The 20,897-nt window shown below is 38.8% G+C and overlaps 1 protein-coding gene across 1 annotated transcript; it reads right to left on the bottom strand.

Annotated features, from left to right (window-relative positions):
• Positions 1 to 1,369: 1,369 nt before the first annotated feature.
• On the bottom strand, positions 1,370 to 12,829 carry LOC131299221 (ABC transporter G family member 29-like). Its single transcript, XM_058324839.1, has 21 exons — positions 12,506 to 12,829; positions 11,907 to 12,351; positions 10,894 to 11,103; positions 10,580 to 10,664; positions 10,196 to 10,355; positions 9,963 to 10,093; positions 9,415 to 9,505; positions 8,378 to 8,679; positions 6,283 to 6,881; positions 5,307 to 5,467; positions 5,092 to 5,201; positions 4,718 to 4,871; positions 4,462 to 4,620; positions 4,193 to 4,368; positions 3,758 to 4,090; positions 3,276 to 3,650; positions 3,063 to 3,196; positions 2,749 to 2,976; positions 2,484 to 2,655; positions 2,054 to 2,308; positions 1,370 to 1,937 (listed from the first exon to the last, which is right to left on the bottom strand). The coding sequence occupies exons 2-21, from the start codon at positions 12,338 to 12,340 to the stop codon at positions 1,665 to 1,667; spliced, it is 4,542 nt and encodes a 1,513-aa protein (XP_058180822.1). The 5' UTR covers positions 12,341 to 12,351; positions 12,506 to 12,829; the 3' UTR covers positions 1,370 to 1,664.
• Positions 12,830 to 20,897: the final 8,068 nt, after the last annotated feature.

Here is a 20,897-nt window from a genome sequence, read left to right as displayed (position 1 = left end):
CGAACATCACAAAGCTTGACTCAGAATAGCTCGTTTACCCCCTAAATCCTTTAAAAGGTCCTTAGTGGTCTCCCTAACTAAATCCCATGCAAGCCAATGAACCATTAGATCAAATCAGCCAACTTGCTTTTGTATTGAAAAATAGTGCTTGTTTAACATCTTCAAAAGGTAATTACAGCCCTTGTTTCTCTCCCTAACCAATCTTCATAAGCTCTCCCTAACTAAATTCACATACCAATATAGGAACCATAAAATCAAGTGAGCCAATTTTTCTTCTCCAGTAAAAATAGCCAGTTCCTGTGGTAATTGATTTTGACACTCTTTTCAATTCACTATTTGCATCCCCTTATTTTTGCGTTCATTCATGTGAATGTACGACAATGCGCTTTCATTTAGGAAGGAGTATTTAACAAGTGAGATAATAATGTCGTAGTTTTACATAAACAGTGGGCTTCCTCTAAGGTCGCCCTTAGAGGAGTAAAATGCGGACATCGCCTTTCAGCCGTTGGAACGTGTTTTCAATGGTCTGGATCTGCAGAAGATTTATGATTGGTTATAAGGAAAAGTTTCATTAAAATAAGGACCATTGAAATCACGATCCAACGGCTACCAGCGACGTTCCCATTTAACTAAAATAAGGGCGCCCTTATTAGAAGCGCCCTGATAAATAAAAACAAAACAAAAAAGTGCATATTAAAATATACGTAATGTATGCATGAAACACACACTCTCTCTCTCTCTCTCTCTCACAGTTAGGATCAAGTGTCCGCCCATGTTGATGGCCTTTAGCTAAACAACCTTATGTACGTGGCTTATAGTTAACCTAAAGGACCATTTTGTCTATACGAACAAGAAGAAGAAAAAAAAAGACAATCCCAATCCCAAAGTAACCATCAGTTTATGTATATTCTACTGAATGAAGTTGGTTTTGGTTGACCTAACATATAGTTTTGTATAAATGCTCGTAGTAGGTGATGGTTCTTTCCTTTTCTGCTCTTAAATGTACTCACAAGCAACATCAAGTTCTTTACACGTATGTATATGGAAGTTTATTGGTAAGCTATGAAGCATGGGTACTTTCTAAATTTCTGTCATACTCATAATGTATCGGGTATCAATACTTTACACGGTACTTCTAAATAGGTACCGCGTACACCAAACATGTATCGAAAATTTCCAATGTAGCTTTGTAGTGCCCGAGAAGTACCTCAATTTCTGCCATGGCGCTATCTGCCATGGCCCGTGCAGAGTCATCGTTGCTTCCCCAAAATAAATAAATAAGCAATACTAACCAAACAGACCCATAACACGTATCCAATAAGCAATACTAACCAAACAGATCCTGTAAGAATTTGAAGAGATACAAGAATAAACAAAAAACCTTTCATTGATATAGCTGAAGTTGGCTGAAACGGTAAGAGCTACAATTGTTCTTCTGCATAAGAAATTATAGCTATTTCTTCCCTAATATATATCCAATGGCTATACACCTATTGTTATACAATACTTACTTCTTAGTACATGTTCAGTATTTTACTCTTACAGTGATCCACAACTTGTTGAAAACCATTTTCTGTCCCAAAATACGACACTTCTGGTTTCATCCAATTCGCTGTTCAGTTTGCAGGACAAATTCATCCATGGACTCTAACAGTCTGTAGCTACTACCTCATTTGGAAGTTCAAAGTTTTAATACAGTAGGCATACATGAAGGCAAAGAAGGCAGCAAAGGCGACCAGAACTCCAGCAACTGGTCCAATGAAATCCGATTCATATCCGTAATGATTTTGCACGTACCACTTAATAGTTGGGTCGTACGTCATTCCAGGAACTTTTATGGTATCCTCCACATCACCATACTGCGTCACAATCAGCCCATAAACAGTCCATGCCACGGGGCAAATCCAGTAATACCAAATCCACCACTTGGGAATTTTCTGAATTTTCAGCACCAAAGAAAACAAAAGACAAAAGGAAATAACTGTTAGTACATATCGAGGTAGATTTGAAACATACACTATTTCTAAATGGCTCTGAGGAAAATGAAAATTACCGGTCTAGGGATGAAGAAACCGGAGAAGAGATTGAAGAGAGAGTAGAAAGCGGCTGCAAAAATAGCTGCTACTTGGTGGTTTGGTGTGATGGAAACAGTCATCATTCCATAGTAAGTGAAGTAGAGAAAGGAGGCATAGGTGATGAACAAGAACCAAAAGAATTTTGCTGCTGCCCATTCGAAGCCCATCATGGAATAGACGATAAGACTAAAAAAGACAGCCTCAACAAGCACGTACGGTAATTCAGTGATAACCTGCATATCAAAAAACAGAAACTATATAAATAAAATTGAGAGAAGGTGAGGTCATAGATCAATATCCAAAACAGTGCTGCCACTTCCCATTTCACTTTTCTTTTATACTATTCTGTTCTGCGTATGTAGCGTAACCCTGCAGACTCACAAAAAGTGAAGAAAATCTTCAGCTTACCTGTGCCAAGGCATATGGTAATGCAGAGTACATTCCGGCAGCTTTTTCTCTATAAAATACTGTTCTTTCAACAGATACTAAAGGTTGTACTGTTCCACAGTTATTAATCCCCACAAATAGAACAGCAGAATACATTGCCCCAATGATTGTGGTAAGATCACCAGAGTTGTCCCTGAACCAAATAGAGACAAGCAATTATCAATGACCTTTGAATCTATCGCCACTGCGCTGATAAGACAGAAATCTGTAAGAACTAGTCACAAACCTTTTCTTGCCAATTTGCCAGAAGACTGTTCCAATCATGAGGGCAGCGGCTAAGGTGAAGAAGTACCTCACGAGGTTGTAATCAGGAGTCCTCCAATAAGTCCACCATTGCTTCCATAAGCAGGATTTGAATTGCCCCCATGAGGACAGTGAATATTGCGTAGGGAAATACAGGTCTTTCGCCCCTGGTGGAGGTCCACTCAACTCCTTCACTAGTGCCTTATTCCGTCTGCATAGAAGCATATATTAGTTCAAAAACCATAACAATCAAGACCAATTAAGCATTTTGATCAAAGAATGCCAATTATTACTTACTGATGTAAGGCGGATGATTTGTAGTGTTCAGCAAAATCCATTCCAAGCCGAACTTCTGCTGCAACTGAGCTTACTTCAAGCATCCACGTCGCTGGATTGTATTTTTCTTTGATTTTTGGCACTCCAGAAATTGCCTGAAATGAGTAAATTGGTTGAATCATTTTCTGTGTGCTTCACGATATAAAAGAGGTAAATTTCAGGAAGTTGAAGTACCTCAAAATACTCAATAATCTTGCGTGAATTCCTTCCTAGTGGTCCTGAGTAGATCACTTGTCCTCCTCTTTTCATCAGTAGAAGCTCATCAAATGCTTCAAAGATATCTATGCTAGGCTGATGAATAGTGCAAACAACAGTTCTCCCAGTATCCACTGTGTTTCTCACAGTTCTCATAACGATGGCTGCAGCTCTCGCATCAAGACCAGAAGTAGGTTCATCCATGAATATGATTGAGGGATTAGCAACCAACTCCACTGCTATTGTCAATCTCTTTCTCTGTTCTGTCGACAAACCAGTAATTCCCGGAAGCCCTACAATGGCATCCTTGAGATTGTCTAGTTCAACTAATTCCATCACTTCATCCACAAAAATCTACAAAAGAAAATTACATTTTAGTACTTGTCCTTGTCCCACATCATATCCTTATTCAGTTATTCTTACTTCTTCATATCAAATGGATATGGATGAGATTATCTTACCATCTTTTCTTCCTTGTTGACTTCCTTGGGGAGGCGAAGGAAAGCCGAGTAAATCAAAGATTCACGTACAGTTACTTGCGGCGAGTGTATGTCGTTTTGCTCACAGTATCCGGAAATTCGAGCAAAGGTTTCTTGAACTTTAGGGAATCCAGAAATTCTGATATCACCTTCAATGTAACCACCGGTTTTCCTCCCAGCTAGGACATCCATGAGTGTTGTTTTTCCAGCTCCGCTGACTCCCATGAGAGCAGTCAGGACACCGGGCCTAAATGCTCCTGTCACTTCTCTAAGTAATTGGAGCCTGTCCTCAGTAACTCCTTGTTCCTTCATCTCCTGTTAATACCAACATAATTCAATACTTTAGCACTTGGGTTTCTATAACTTAGTTGCATTTGAGCTAAATGGGAGTGAAAGAAGGAGAAAAGGAACACTCACTGGCGGCATATCAACAAAATAACTGACAGTGTCAAAGGACATGGCGAGGGGGGTGAAGGGAAGGACCATTCCTCTCTTGGGAGCGAGTCCACGAGCAACCTCAAGGCTTGAATCTTCATTTCTGCTGAGTCCATTAGCATTGGACCGACTGCTCATTCTTCGAATTGTCATTTCTCCTGAAAAAGGCCTCTGAAGTTAACAACCCGAAGTTGTATACCATTACGTCTGTTAGATTTGGATTCAGTTACATATAAGTCCACGTTTCTTACTGGAATTGTTCGCATCAGCGGCAGATAAGGATCGAGGTAATGAATCTATCTTTTTTGATCTGTTTGTTCTTAGCCTAGGTGCTTCCTTTGTTTCCTCTTGGTCGGCTTCCATTTCATTTGCTGCTTCTTTGGAGATTATAGCTTGAGGCTTCCCAAGGGCTATTTCATTGCACAGTATAAATGCATATGCACCGTGAGTTACCCAATAAAATGAAAAATCCCAGGTCCATTTCATGACCATAAAAGTAAAACTTACGATTTAAGTACATAAGAGCAAGTGTGAAGAGCATGTTGAAGAGAACTATAAACCCCAAAAGAGCTGCTGCACCAATCCAGAACCAGTTTCTTTCGGGAAAGACATCAAAATTCTTTAGCACTGCAATCCCCAAACTGGTAACATTATCCGAAGCCTGTAAGAAAACAGAATTTCATCGCAATCTTTCTTTGTCGAACACAAACTATCTTGAAATACTTTCACTATGATGCGAAAGGAAAAACCGTCCAAAATGCAATAATCCAGTGGATCCACAATTAATGAAGTGGTGCCGACACAATAATGTAGACACTTTTACGTGAAATTTTTTCTGTCCGTGGAAATAAAAAGCAGGATAATATGGTAAAACTGCATACCAGTTTGTTCATCCACCTAGGAGCAAACATCTCATTGACAGCTAAAGCATTGAAACCATAGCTCATAGGGGTGACCCAATAGCCCCATTGCCACCACTTAGGAATTTGATCTGGCACATGGAAAGCAACTCTCCATAAATAAAATATCAACTCATTACAGTACAAAACAAATCTTTACAGTGTTATCTGAATCATTGTTTTGGGCTTGAACAAACCTCTGGGAAGGATGAAACCACCAAGCAGGAAAATGAGGAGGACAGATAGGGCTCCCCCAGTATTGGCTACGATATTGGTTCTACAGACACCAGCAATGACCCTGAATAATCCAGCTGCCATTTGTTGGATCAGAAATATCACCAGGAATTGCTTGAAGAACCTGAAAATGAAAGTAAGAGGCTGCATTATTGCTTGACATGTTCTCAGCCCATAAAAGAAGAAACTCACTTCTAGTAATTAAAACAAACACTCTTGAGGCTGCATGTTTATCTACTATTTCTCTCTCACGATTCTTCTTTGAACTGGAGACTTATGTATGAGTGCCAACGGTCAATTTCTCAAATACCCAGAGATAAAATGGAGGTTTACCAAAGATATTCTTCATGATTAAACTTATGCACATGACTATAGTACAAGGCTACAGTATACACTTGTTGCTTCCCACTTGGTCATTAGTTTTGTATATATGAAAAACTAGGTATGCAACATGGACAACTGCATACCAAGACCCTTGAACAACTGGGTTTCTATGTCAAGAAATTATACTTTTGAGTTTTCATGAAATGAATTGACTTGTGGCTACCTTTCCTTTTTACGTAATCCTGAACCGATCCCAACAACCACGACCTTAAGGAGTGTGTCCACACCGTAAACTAGAGCTCCCTCCCAAGTCCCATCCCACATCTATGTTGCAAGAGCGTGACCCAAAGAATACTACTCCTAGTGAGAATTCAACTAGACACTAGAACTTGTAAGGCATTAATCTCGCTCTCTTTACCACTTGAGCTAACCCGTTGAGTTCACCTGAAGCAACTTATGATGCAAAAACAAGCAAAAGTTAAACGGACTGAACTCAGACAGTCAGCTAGGCTACTCCAACTACAAAGTTCTAAGTTAACTTCAACCCAAGAATTCTACTTAACTAACAAAAATTGTGATTCCAAAATCAAATAAAAATTTTCCAACAGGAGTTACCTGCTAGCTTCAGGAGCAAACCCCATTGTATAATAAGTCATAACCATCCAAACAACAGTCTCCACCAACGAAATCGGCACCCTCAGCAAAAAAGTCGGCAGGGTGAAAACCCAAGGCGGGTGAAAAAGCAAATCCCGTTGCTTGTAAAAAACCGGAAGCCTCTGAATCGTGAGCGACAGCTCGGCGAACCCATTAAACATGTTAATGATCATCGAAAACAAGAGCGCCCCAACGTAGAGGGCGCCGTCGTTCTCGTTCCTGGTGTGCATTCTGGTCCGTATGAACACCGTGGAGCCGATGATGGCGACGATGATGATCTGGACGGTCTTGAAGATGTAGACGAAGGAGTTGCGCTTGATGAGGAGCCATTCCTTGTCGAAGGAGGTCTTGAGGAGTTGGAGTTTGGGGACGGCGTATTTGGTGAAGACGAGGGCGGCTTGGTGGCTGCGGGACTTGTCGTAGGGGACGGAGAGCTCGTTCTCGAGGCGGAGGCCGGCGTGGAAGCGCTTGAAGCGTTTGGCGAATTGGGTGACGGAGACGTAGGCGTAGGGCCTGGTTTTGTCGGACCAGTATTGTTCTTGGTCTTTTCTTGATGTCACCTGTGACACAACAGAAAAATAGGTGTTAGGCCCATTTCTTTTCTTCCTTTGATATCGTTCGTTCATTCGGCAATTCAACAATGCATATATTATGGTGCCGAGATGAGGTCTAGACTATTGGATTATCGTGTGGATGGCTTGATGGGGCACAATACCGTGTTGTACACTATCCGAAAAAACCATTCCCATATTTGATTTTGTTACAAAAATGAGGTGCAAGTATGGTACTCTCTCCTCTGTTGGAATATATAAGTATTATCTGATCACACCACACCATTATTCATAGTATAGAAGATTTCACCGTTCCTATTTTTGAACTAAAACTATGATCCCACCACATAATGAGTGATGTTAGAAGTATTGGGACTACGAAAACATAAACTTGGACCTTGTCTAACCAAATTTGAGTTTTCACTATTGAACCAATCCCATCTTCGTAGGGCCCTTTTTTTTGCCCTATTTCTTTTGCGTTTTATGAAAACAAGTAAGAATATTTGGATTAATGGTACGAGAAACAAATTAATGAAATTTTGCTTTTAAAAGAAAAAACAAAAAGAAGTGTTATACCCTTATCGAAATATCGTATTTTATTTTTTTTGGATTAGAGAAGTAAAAAAAACTTTTAAAGCAACTAGATTGAAGCTTTGTAAATTAGATTTCATTATGATTGCGGTGTTTATCCCACGAAAATAGAGTCCAAAGCTTCGTTTAGTTTTATCTCAAAATTCTTTCACCATCGAAAACACCCTCCAGTTTGTTTGCTAAAAAAAAAAGCGTACTTTCGTGTTTTGTCACCCTTACTTGAGGGCACTTCAGTCATTTAGTAGAAATAGTTTTGTAAATTAAGAGGGGTCAGTGAAATTTTCAGAAACCTCCGGGGGATCTTGTATTTTTCAGAAACCTCAGGGGGGCGTCAATGAAATTTACCCACAAGTTTAAAACTTCAAACTGGGCTACTTCGGCCCATTTCATTTCCCTATGCAAACGTACATGGGCCTGTAGGCCCGTTTCTTTGGGTACAGGCTCGGCCCACGGCTTCTATAACATGGTTTTTGCCTAGCTACTGAAATAAGAGTACTGCTATTGGTACCGACGGTACCGTAGGGAAAATGTACCGACGGCCACCGGACGGCCGTCTCCAGCCACCGGACGACCGATCCGAGCCGTCCAAAAATTTTAAAAAACAAAACCGAGTGGGCCTACACAAGAATCAATGGCATCCGAGGTGTGTAGGGTATTTGATCCGAGCACCCCTTTTTCGTCTATATATGTATATACGTGTATATACACGAAAAAGGGGTGCTCGGATCAAGTACCCTACACACCTCGGATGCCATTGATTCTCGCGTAGGCCCACTCGGTTTTATTTTTTAAAATTTTTGGACGGCTCGGATCGGCCGTCCGGTGGCCGGAGATGGCCGTCCGGTGGCCGTCGGTACATTTTCCCTATGGTACCGTCGGTACCAATAGGATTTTCGCTGAAATAAAACGATTACCTCTTGCAAGAAATCAGCCGTTCCTTTTCTCTCTGGGCATTTGAATCCAAAACTCTCGAAGAATTCGAGTACGTGCTCTCGTGGGCCCGCGTAGACGATCTGGCCCTCCGACAAGAGGATGACGTCATCGAAGAGATCGAACGTCTCGGGAGCGGGCTGGAGCAGAGACATTAGGACAGTGGCCTCGGTGAGGTGCACAATCTGCTGCAAGCACTTCACTATTTGAAACGTCGTGGAGCTATCTAAACCCGTTGATATCTCATCCATGAACAGGGTTTTTGTGGGCCCGACAATCATCTCTCCTGCATTATTAAGCCCGAATTTTAAAATTTATTCGCAAAACATTGTCACTACAAAGTTAACAAAATCTTTGATTTAGAAAGACAATGCTTTTTTAAGAATACCATTCGGACCTATAGTTCTTGGTTTTCTTCACTTAGCAACTCCATGGTTTTTAATTTTTCCTTTTTAAGAATTGACTTTTTTATCCATGCCACATATGGTCTCGCCACTTGACGAAAATCCGAATTTCGTCCCTAATAGTTGCACTAGCAATTCACTTCCGTAAACTCAGATGCTCAGCTCAAGATTAAATGACTTTAGTTCAATTAGGTAAAATATAAAATCATCTCCCATATTGCCATATTGTCTACAATAGAAGCTAAAATCCAAAAGGAAATGGAGATAGAATCGGTTGGACAGTGCTATCGTAGAATCACCACTATGTTGAAGGATAAAAGGTTATTTTCATAGACTTTAAGCTTTTAAAAAATGAACAATTATTTGGAATATAGAACAATTAAAACGTGGACAATAGAATGGGAACGCAGGGAGTAATACTGTTGCTTGAATGGAAAATTCATGGGTTTGGTGGTTCAACTATCCTAGCTAGAAATGGTCAGCAGATGCATTGGCTACTAGTAGAGTTGTTAATTAAATCCCGGCCAAAAATGCCTTTCCCACTAATAAAAAGAAGAAATCAATGTTTACAATCAATTCATTTTTCTTGATGACATTATTTCAAAAAGCGCATCAACCTGTTGTGACTCGCTTCTTCTGTCCTCCTGATATTCCTCTCTGCATTTCGTCGCCGACAATAGTGTCCCGGCATACATCGAGTCCCAAAATCTGTATATTGATTTAAAAAAAGTAACACATTAGCGTTTCTTTTCCTTTCCTTATAACAATGCCGCGTGACAGAATTAATTGAAATAAAAGAAAAATTCCAATTTAAGTGGAACTTTAAATTCAGAACCCATTAATTGCTATTCTACCCCAAAATCAGTTGTTTCACCAACCAAAGTATAAACCAAAAAGAAAACCTCTTTTAAAAAAGACAAAAAGAAGGAACAAATTAAAGGAAAAATAGATAGAAGAGTAGGTAAGCCGATATGTTTGACGAATAAAAAAGTAGAAAAATAAAAATTTCAAGATAGTATTGAGTTGGTGGAGTGAGTCACCACCCACCCATTTCGATGATAGTCTATTATTGGTTTGAAATTACCAAGTCACCCCAAAACAAACACAAGTTTCTTGATTTCGACCTTACGAAAAACGGAGAGGGTAAATAGAGAGCTGAAATTACCCTAAGGGTGTAGTCGGTAATGAGGCTGCTCTCAACTCCTTGCATTGCAGTTGCCTTCATGTAAAGATCGATTTCGGCCTCGGGAAAAATACCGGCATCTTTCTCTCTCCTTGCGAGCTCGGTTAGGAGTTCTGTATTCCATTGATCATTGATTAAAACCAAACCTTTTTAGAACGAAAAGAAGATTTGGGTTATGTGGAAATATAGCTAGTGAGACTCGATGGATTAAGTACCATATCGTGACCCAACTCCTTGACACCTTACGGAGAAATCAAGAGTTTCTTTTACAGTCATTTCGCCCACATGAACATCATTTTGGCTGATGTATGCTGACGTCTTTTGAGGTATAAATTCATTAAGTCTGTGCCCATTGTAAGTAACTTCTCCTTTTACCTGTTGCACATAAAATTGATGATTCTTAGATTTTATATTCTTTAGTGGTGACAAAAGGAAGGTCTATGGTACACGAAAGTTTTCAAGAAAATTGGCTAGAATTTGTAATTAATGGTTAACACTCACTTTAACCATTTATCTTGAATTCTAAGTGGTCTGAAAAAAACCTTTCAAGAAGTGTAGCAGGAGTTGGTGACAAAAAGAGTTGTACGTTTGTCACTAACCTTTAGTGATGAGTCCAACTTTCCAGCTAGGGCCAGCAAGAGGGTTGTTTTCCCAGATGAAGGTGGGCCCAATAAAAGCGTCATCCTATAATGCAAATAATCAAAATAAGAGAACCATTCGTATATATTTCTTTTATAACCGGATGTCCGGCTAGTTTGCCAGCTTACGTATACCTCGATTATGAGCCTTAAGAAAATTTGATATACTTATAGTGAAAGAGTTTACCAAGTTTGTTAATCGACCAGAAAATGGTATATGATTTTTTTTACGTACGTACATGGAAAGAAAAGGAAACGAGCTTGATGAACCTCACCTTGATGGCTTTATAATGCCGGAGGCATCTTTCAAAATAGTGAGTTTTGTTGTTTCGGCCAACCGGATTCCGACCAAACCCAAAACCGACTCGGCCATGTTCCGGACCGTGTTTGCAAGGCTCGGGAGAGCTCTGTCGCCGATGTAACAATCGGCTTCGATTGTCAAATGTTGAAACCTAACTTCTACTGTTGGAAGGTTGATCCCAACCCTACAATCACAAAAATAAATTATCGAATCTTAGGGTACATATGTGTTAAACTGGCATGCATGGAAAAAAAAAAAATTTCTTTGAAACTGGCATGCATGGAAAAAAATAAATAAATCTTTTTTTGGTGGCATGGACGGAACCAGGATTTTGTAAACACATGGGCTGACCTATGAACAAGATTTTGAAATTTGAAGGTTCGGGAATCTAATAGTTTGTTTGGTTTAGATTTTGAGGGAAATTTTTTTTGGTAGTAAGTATAGAGAGATAGAAAAAGAAATGAGATCAATAATTGAAGAAAAAACTTAAGAAAGACCATGCACAGAGAGAGAAATTAGGTTTTGGAACAAAAAATGAACACATTTTTATGTCTAAATAACACTCAATACAAAATATAATACTTAGATGTTTTCAACAAACAAAAAATAAATAACATTAATATTAAAAAAAAAAAAAAAACCCAAAACCGCGCGAGGGCCTTGGCCCCACATGCCCACACCTCTCTCCATCTCTGTTTGGTGGTTTGGTTTGTACATACAGCCCGCCAAAGGCAACGCACACGTTTGTGTCGGCAAATTAATTAGAGGAAAGGCAAATGTGTAATAAATAGTGAAATTAAAATGTTAATAATTATTCCCTTTTGGAAAAACAAAATCATTGTTTTTTCTCTCACAGCATCCTGTGACTGGGAAGTCCAATTCAAGTTTTTTGTAAAAAAATGTTTCATCTTCATTTCCAATTTCCAAAATAAAATTTTAAAAAAAAAACCTTAAAAAAAGAGTGATGAATGCAAATTAAGAACTTACTTATCAATTCGATTTCTAAACTTCTGCAAGAACTTCTCATTGTCCTCCTCCGCAACCCTAAACAGCCTATCGATGAACTGTTGTCGATCGTTCACGTCAAGCTTTCGAACATCAACCTCCTTGTGCACCACCTTATTAACGTTAGTATTGTTGCTAGTAATATTTTCATGACTTCCATTGTCCATAAATGATTTCATGATACTAGTTCTGAGCCTAGCATAAGTTGGCAATTTCTCCAGTGCAGCCCATTTTAGGGCCTCTTCGTCTTCCTCGGCATGGCTAGGCGCCCGTCTCACCTGACTGCCACTGCCGCCACCACCACCAAACACTTCTTCCATGTTCCAGGTCAGGCTTACACTCCGGCTCCAGCTCTTGTTCTTGCTCCTGTTCCGGCTCGGGGGCCTTCCCAGACCTAAGGGTTTCTCTGTATCCATCTTCTTAGTTCCTGACATATATTCAAAAAGAAATAAAAATTCTACTGTGTCACGCGTTTTAAGAGAACATGAAACAAACATGGAAACGTAGATAGAGAAGAAATCAAGAAATACTACTCATCATATAAACATTGTGAAGTTGAAGGAAGCTAAAGTACTACTTACTTGTTTTGGGTTTTTGTAGAAATGCAAGATACTTATGATCAAATCTAGATGTAGGGGAGTGGGTCTGAGTGTTCTTGAATGGCAAAGAAAGTAAAACCGAAACCGTGTGATGTTTCTCTCTCTCTCTCTCTCTCTCTCTCTCTCTCTCTCTCTCTCTCTCTCTCTCTCTCTCACGGGAGGATATATATATATATATATATGGGTTGGTGGAGAGACTTTTGTATTCTCTTCTCTTTCCAACAGTTCTTGACAAGGTCTCTTGTCTTTGTAGAGAGGGGGGGGGGGGGAGAGATCAGAGATGGTGGTCCTGAGAACTGTGGGTTGATCCCATTTTGAAGAGAAGTTTGTGGGTACTTATATATGCCCATTCTAGAGAGAGAGAGAGAGGTAGGTTCGGTGAAGAAAAGTAGCATTCATGAGAGTATTTAGTACTCCCTCCGTTTCAAAATAATTGTCCGGTTCGCAAAATGGAGTGATAAAAATAATGTAATTTTTTCATGAAAAAATTCAAATTTTTTTCACAAATTAAAAATACTCATTGATATCTAGTAAGTTGTTAAAAAAATTTTGATTTTTTCTTGCAAAAATTGTATTATTTTTAATATCCCGTTTTACGAATCGGACAAACATTTTGGGACGGAGGGAGTACTATTTTTGTTTGATTTGTTGGGATCGAAGAGTCAAAAAAGTTTGTGGGGGTGGTCAAATGTGATTGGCCGAACCCAATCATCGTATCCGAGCCAATGCACAGAACCGGGCGTTAAATGCATACACCCCAATGATGCACAGAATTTAATCATGAATTAATTAAGGGTTTGGTTAATGACTAATGAGGGCTCTGATGGCATTTTTTAAATATTTTTACGGGTGATGAAGAAAGGAATTTGGAACATGAAACTGTACTTTAGAAGAAGTTAATCTTCTAACTCAGGTTGTAAAGGAGGAAAAAATCTTTTTCACCGTTCCGCCGAAAATAGTTGTTTACGGCGTTAATCGCAGCCGTTCAAAAGTGTTTTGGACGGTTCAGATGCTAATAAAACATAATTTTTTGAGAAAAAGTTTCATTTAAATTCGGATCATTCAAAATCAAAACGGACAGCGCCGAAGATCGCGCGGAGCCGTGAATAAATTTCTCTCTTAAAGGAGATACACAATTGATACATGCCTTTTCAAGAATTTAAAAAAATCATTATCTCTTATTCTGTACTTCTGCGACTGCTTTAAATCATTTATGAGGACGAATTTATAAATACTCATACCATTTTCATTATAATTAATTTTTTTTAAAGAGAACAAATATTTTGAAACATCCTAAACATAGAATAGTGGACAAACAATATATGCGACACCGAGAATATATAATAATTGACAAAAGTTCTCAATTAATGAAATGCAATATCCTAATGAATAGTAGTATTAAAGTGAGTTTTGGTTGTTTTAAGGTACTCGATCAGTATGAATCCGCGTACTTAGTAGGTGATATATACTACTACTAATTCTTTGTTTTCTATTTTCTCTCTCAGCCCTAAAAGTCCTATATGTTAGGGGAACCCCCTTGAATTAATGCAACATTAAATTTTTGTTTGTGTTGTTTCTTGGAAACTCACAACAGACAGAGGCCACAAAAACGAGGGATTTGTTTTAGTTTGACCCGCGCGCCACCTCGTTCGCTTAAGTACGCCTCTAATTTGGGAAGCGACTCACCTAACCCTCCGGAGGTGCATGCCATTAGTTCTGTCTTAGTACTACTAATCAACAAAACAGCTATATATGCAGATAACTACTGTATATCTGTCTGAGAGTAGGAATTGCAATGGGACGGGGCGGGTTTTTGCGTATCCCGACTTGAAAATTATTATCTGATCCCGACCAAGTATTTTTTGGGTACCCCTGTTCCCACCTGATCGGGGAACGGGTTTACCCACCCCGCCCCATAAAAAAATTTAAAAAATTGCTAATCTAAAAGCAAAATAAAAGAAAATAAGTGTAAATAAAGTGTTAGTTTAGTATAATGATGAAAATATAAAGGTAAGAATATAAGGATTTTTTAGTATAATGATAATATTAGGATAAAAATATAAAATTTGAAGTATTAATGATAATTAGATTAGGATAAAATTATAATTTTGTAATAAATACATTTCGGGGCGGGTAATATCAGGGCGGGTTTAGGGTGGGGTACTATATATCACCCCGAACCCGGCCGGGTTTTAGTATTTTTACCTCGACCCCGACATGATACTGGAAAAGGTAGTGGAAAACTCGCCCCAAACGGGGCGGGGCCGATCGATTGCCACTGTCTGAGAGATCGCACTCGATACCTCGTAGTAATCTTTAGCGAACCGACAACCCTGTTTGTTTTGGGACTCTAGATTTTGACTTCTCTCTCTGTGCATGGTCGTTGATAAATTTTCTCTATTATTACTCTTTCTATCTCTCTCCACTTGCTACGTCAAAAAATTTCCCTCAAAATCCAAACCAAACTAAGTCAGACTGAGCTACGTTTTCACGCTACGACTGGTAAAAAAATTCTCTTATGCAATGAATGATTATGCTTACTTCTTGGCCATTCGCTTTTCGAACAATCTGAAATGTCCTGATCGAATAAAAAAAAAAATTGGCACATGGTAATTTTCAGCGCCAGAAAGCATGATTAACCAAAAGTTGTTCTTTCCAATTTCTTGGGGCAGCTGGAAAATTTTATACTTGGAACATTATTCCAATTGTCTAGCAGACAAGTCTATACTTTTCTTGACAACTTACGCATTACCTATTCAAAACAATGGAAGTAGAATCGAAACAATGGAAATAGAACCACCCTATACCTAAGCAGCACTGCCTACGAATTAAGCAGAAGGTATATACTCGGTCCAAATTAAACCTACCAAAATTAATTCGTATGTCAAGACTGATTCTAAGGCACAGTAACAAGTGTCGATGAGAAACGGTGAACCTAGTTCGCATAATCCCTTTCCAAAATCAACTTTTTAAAGACATTTTGCTTTTAGGTGTTGTGTCAAATTTGGGTTCTCTGATATCTCTCTGCTTGTCAATTCTCACTCTAAAAGTTGTGCTACTAGTCGTATGTTAGAATGTTACTCCCTATGATCTCCTATGCCATGGGATTGTACTGCTCAACACGAGATCGAGGACTCAATTTTGCTTCCTCTCCTTTTCTTTTCCTTTCTGTTTTGTTATAACTCTAAGTTGTGCTACTGGTCGAATATTACTGCTACTACATATGATTTCCAATGCCATAGGATTGTACTGCTCAACACGAGTTCGAGGACTCAATTTTTCTTCCTTTTCTTTTTCTTTTTTCCTTTCTATTTTGTTATAACATGCTTGCAAGTACGTACCTCAACGAAAATGCTGCAAAAGAATTTACCAAAAAAAAAAAAAAAATGCTGCAAAAGGACTCAATTGATCAACCAAATAGGGACCTAAACTATTAGTAGTATGAAAAATAAGTAGGACCATCTTTTTTTGGGGAAAACAAATAGATGGTCATTGCCATCTACTAACTGGGAGAATCTTCGTACCGATGATATATAAAAATAAAAAATAAAAAAAAACCTCGTTTCATTGTTGCTTACAGTACTCACATACTCCTCGATACATGTGGCTTGTAAACGTTTGTAGGTACTCCTATTCAGGGTTGAACTTGCCAAGATGAATCCAAAGTGGTCGTGGCTGAAGGAGAGCTGTTTCATCTTAAAGAGAGAGGGAGAAAAAGAAAATGTTACTTAAAATAGACTAGTGACATGACTCGCAACCACCAAATCTATTATTAGATTGTAGTTCACAGGACTTTGGTAGTGTGAACTTAATTGCCTAGTTTACGTGTTTGGGCCCTTTGGGGTTAGAAAGAGTAGATTTCAAAAGTAACTGTCACAAGTTTTAAGATGATACATACTATATGGACTTTAGATGGCACAAGTACCATTCCAGATTTCTCACTTTCGGTTAAACTTTGAAATTGATGCATCCGGGATGTGGTAGCCATTGAAAAGACGGATTTTGTGCTTCAGAAAAAACAACACTTTTAGAGTTCTCTATTTTTGTCATGCTTCAATCTAGACTATGTGTGAGAAAAAAAAAAAATGCATGTCACATTGCGTAAAATCTTCGCATTTTCTCTTGACAATGGATGTGTGCAGTGGTGGATCCAGGAATTTGACATAGTGGGGGCACCAATTTTTTCTGTAACTGTAATATATGACTTACAGTTAAGCATATTTATACCAAAATTAATTTTAGCATTCATGATAAAGTAACAATTTTAAAGTATATATGTATTTTAATAACCAGCTATTTGGGGACACTTGCGCACCTCGACTATATGCGTAAAAACAAAATTATCACATGTTTATCGTCTATCTTCCTATTATTAACTCTATGAGTACAAGTTTCGGAGACCAAAAGTGTACAAATACAATATGAGAATTCATATTAAGTACTGCAAAAATGATCGGAGAAGTTGGGCGAGTGGAGAGAAACAAATAAAAATATAAAGACTTGGCGGATTGTGGGAGACACAAACACAAACCGTTCTGTTTAGAATGCCATGCCAGCACCTTACCACCACACCAAATGCTACCACTTGCATGTATTCGACATACACGAGCCTTCTAATAAGGTCGTCTGCATTTAAGTAATATGCGGACTTCACGTGGCAGCCGTTGGATCGTGATTTCAATGGTCCGGATCCGTGGACATATTTACATCCGTGGATCTGGACAATTGAAATCACTATCCAACGGCTGCTAGCGATATGCGCACTTTTTCTTATTTGAGGGGGCCTTTATCTAAAGCGGACTGATTCGACAGACACACACACACACACACACAAAATTGAAGAAGATTTTTTTTTAAAAAGGGCGTGGGGGCACGTGACCCCACATGCTCCAAGGTGGGTCCGCCCCTGTCGAGTACGCCAAGGCGTTGCCTGGGAGCTAAACACACAAGATCTCCATACCAACTAGCAGTCTCAGCGACGAAACCTTAAAAATCGGTTCGCAATCCCATGTCGGGCGCTTGTTTGGATCAATGTCTACTGTAAGGAAGGGCAAACAAACACAGTTTTGAGTAAGCTAGGCTAGGTTTCACAAGAATGCAAACCAATTAGCTACTATGTGAACGTATTGTGTCATGAATGACGGGTGCCATTGGTACTGAAGTACGATGAAAAAAACAGAAAAGAGACCTGGGCATTCTGTTCACCCACCCCTGGCCCTCAAGTCCCAACAGAGTGGAAAATAAGAGAGAGAAAAAAATACTGTTTTTTATGTCAGCTGTTACTTCAGAGGTAGGTAAGGGATTGGGTAAATTGACACCAAAACCAATTAATTGATCTGCTAAGGTCTTTAGGCTCAGACCACTTGGGCTTCCATGGTTGAAACAAAGGCATGTAGGGTCGGTAGATAGGTCCACCTTCCTTTATTTGTGTGGTATAATAAGATCCAATGAGGTGTGAACATTGGACTTACAAACCTAAAGCAATTATAAAGTTTCCCAAAAAAAAATATGAAGCTGTGTCTTTCTTAAGTCAGGCTTTCGTCACGGGGAGACTCAATTGCATTATTCGGTTAGATGTCGATTTCATCGCAGACATGCACGTAAAAGATAGCTTACTACGAATATCCTATTTGACAAGATGTTCTTTGTTTGGCCAGGAAGAGAAATACATTGCTGAACGGGAGAAACAATTAGATTCGAATTAATCCAAATATCATTTCCGATTGGTAGGTGAAAATAGGACATTTTGATTTCTTGAGGTAGGAGTTGTAAGGCTCGAATCCGAATATCATGCTCAGTAATAGGGAGGCGGGGGGCAGCAGCGTGCTGCTGTCCCGGGTTTTCGGGCCCACTCCGGTCTCGCTCCGATGATCGAAAACGTTCATTTTGTAGAGCTCATCGAGTAGAACAACTATGCAAAAAAAAATGGATCATGGATCCGAAACACTAGATCAAATCCACTGTAACCCATGGACCAAGAGTTATATGGGTTCCGATCAGGTACTTAATAATATCCAATTAAGCCTTACAACTCCTACCTCAAGAAATCAAAATGTCCTATTTTCACCTACCAATCGGAAATGATATTTGGATTAATTCAAATCTAATTGTTTCTCCCGTTCAGCAATGTATTTCTCTTCTTGGCCAAACAAAGAACATCTTATCAAATAGGATATTCGTAGTAATAGAAATGCATGACTCATCCACTAAATTAACCCCCTCATCAGGGTTAAGTCAAAGGGGTGTCAAATTTTCAAACTTTGGTTGAGGGTGGCTTTCAAAACATCAAAAAATTGAAGTTTTACACTAGAATTGAGTTTTGAGGGCCTTCATGTATGAATGAGGTCAAGCTTTGGCATGGATTGTGTCACAAGGCTACAGTCTCTAGATGTTCTCCAGAACATCATCCTCACTGAATTAGTGGATTAATTATCATATAGGGACCGGTAAGTGGTAACATGTGTTTTGTACTTTTGTGGTTGGTTATCTATGCTAAAAACAATTTAAAAAAACTCTATTGGTTTTACAAATTTTGTGTTTGGCTCTTTGGAGTTGTACCTTCCTTTTAGAATCAAGTCATTCGAGAGGTTGCATGAGAGCGAAAATTATTCGATTCTCCCGGAGTATAAAAATAGTATACTTCCTCCTCTCATATAACATGTGTGGTCTATATAGGGGATACATGTGGGCCGCATATGTTATGTGAGAGGAGGGAGTATACTGTTCATATACTCTGGAAGTATTGAATAATTACTCACATGAGAGAAACTTATTCCCGTCGGAGCTATGAATAGCACAATCTCGGCCATCCATTTCGGCAATTAATGGTTGAGATCTGCTTTTCAATTTTGACCGGTAACAATTAATTTTGATCGGTCAAAATTGGTTTTCAATCTGGACTGTCCAAAACACTTTTGGACGCACGCGATTGAGCACCGTAAACTTTATTTATAGATTGCTTTATAAAGAAGTTTTTCTCGCCTACTGTAAGGTCCATATTTTGTGGTGCGTCTTATTTGGCAATTTCACAACAAAACACATATTGGCGTGTATCCCATAATATCGAGTTGTAATTTATTTTTTATTTATTCCTAGAGTGTCTGTTTAGGAAGTGGAAGGAAATCAATATTATTTTGTATTTGAGAGCGGTAGATGTTAGTCAATTTATTACTGGGCCGGTTTGTGAAAGTATTGGGAAAAAGTATTTCGTGCTCATGGAAAGGATTTGCTTTGGTGCTCATGGAAAGGATTTGCTGCACATAGAAATGATCTGCTACACATGGAATTGATATATAGGGAAATCATTTGCTGGGGGGAGAAAAGGAAAAAGAATTTTTTAGATTAATTTACGGGTTGATCGGCAAGTAAGTCTTTGAAGCCACGGCATTAATCAGAGACCTGAAAGATTTATTTCCATACAAGGACATGTGTCTCCTTAGGCAATAAAATGAGTGCTGCTTTCATTCCTAAAAATACATAGAACAGAACAAGAAAGAAACAGGATGGCCTCCTTTATGCTTGAGTGGGGAAGCCGTGAGCTATAAGTATATGCGTTGAAGAGGATTCTGTTTATTTTTGTGTCTTGGAGTACAAAATGGGATCTCTCGATCATTGATACACAACAACGATAACTCCAAGAAGTTTTCACTTTATCAAATCAACTTAGTTTGATTCGCTTTCCGTGGATTTCCGGAAGAGTATTGGAAGGCTTGAGGATTCAAGGCGGCAGCAGTCAATCATTGGGTGTGGTGTACGTGTGACTCGGCAGGTGATACTTAGAACGTTGTGAGGATTTACTTCGTTTGGATTTGCAACTGCACAATGATTATAGTGATTTGATTCATTCCCAAGGTTTTTACCCGTATTTGGGGTTTTCCACGTATATCCTGGCATTATCTATTTATTGCTTCCTTTCATGCGACAGATTTATTTATTGGTTGGTGGGTAGAGTTATTAAAGAGATCAAACATAGCAAATATTTATATACCTAGGCGAGCTAGAATTTTTCACCTACAATACACCAATTCGAAACTAGATCACCCACTAATTTTTTTTTTTTTGTGATGGTGATTCTAGACTTCTCTGGTGCCAAGGTACAACAATAAAGTCCATGTTTTTATGAATTTCTAAGTAAATTATTCTTCTCACATATATCAACTAAAATACTACCATTTTGGCAGAAAGAACTTACTATTGTCATTAACCCGAAGCCAAAATATGTAACGAAAACGCATTCGAAGAACACATGAAGAACTTGAAATGTTTGAAAGTGTAAAGGACACGCCAAAGGAACACAAAATACTGACAACTCGGCGTCACTGAGCGATATAGGAATCGCAATTAAAACTACGTTGCCAACACAATTTGCAAGAAA

Source organism: Rhododendron vialii, chromosome 8a, assembly GCF_030253575.1.
Source record: "Rhododendron vialii isolate Sample 1 chromosome 8a, ASM3025357v1".
Taxonomy (NCBI): domain Eukaryota; kingdom Viridiplantae; phylum Streptophyta; class Magnoliopsida; order Ericales; family Ericaceae; genus Rhododendron; species Rhododendron vialii.
Note: the sequence above shows the minus strand (reverse complement) of the source record. Positions and strands in the feature narration are given on the sequence as shown.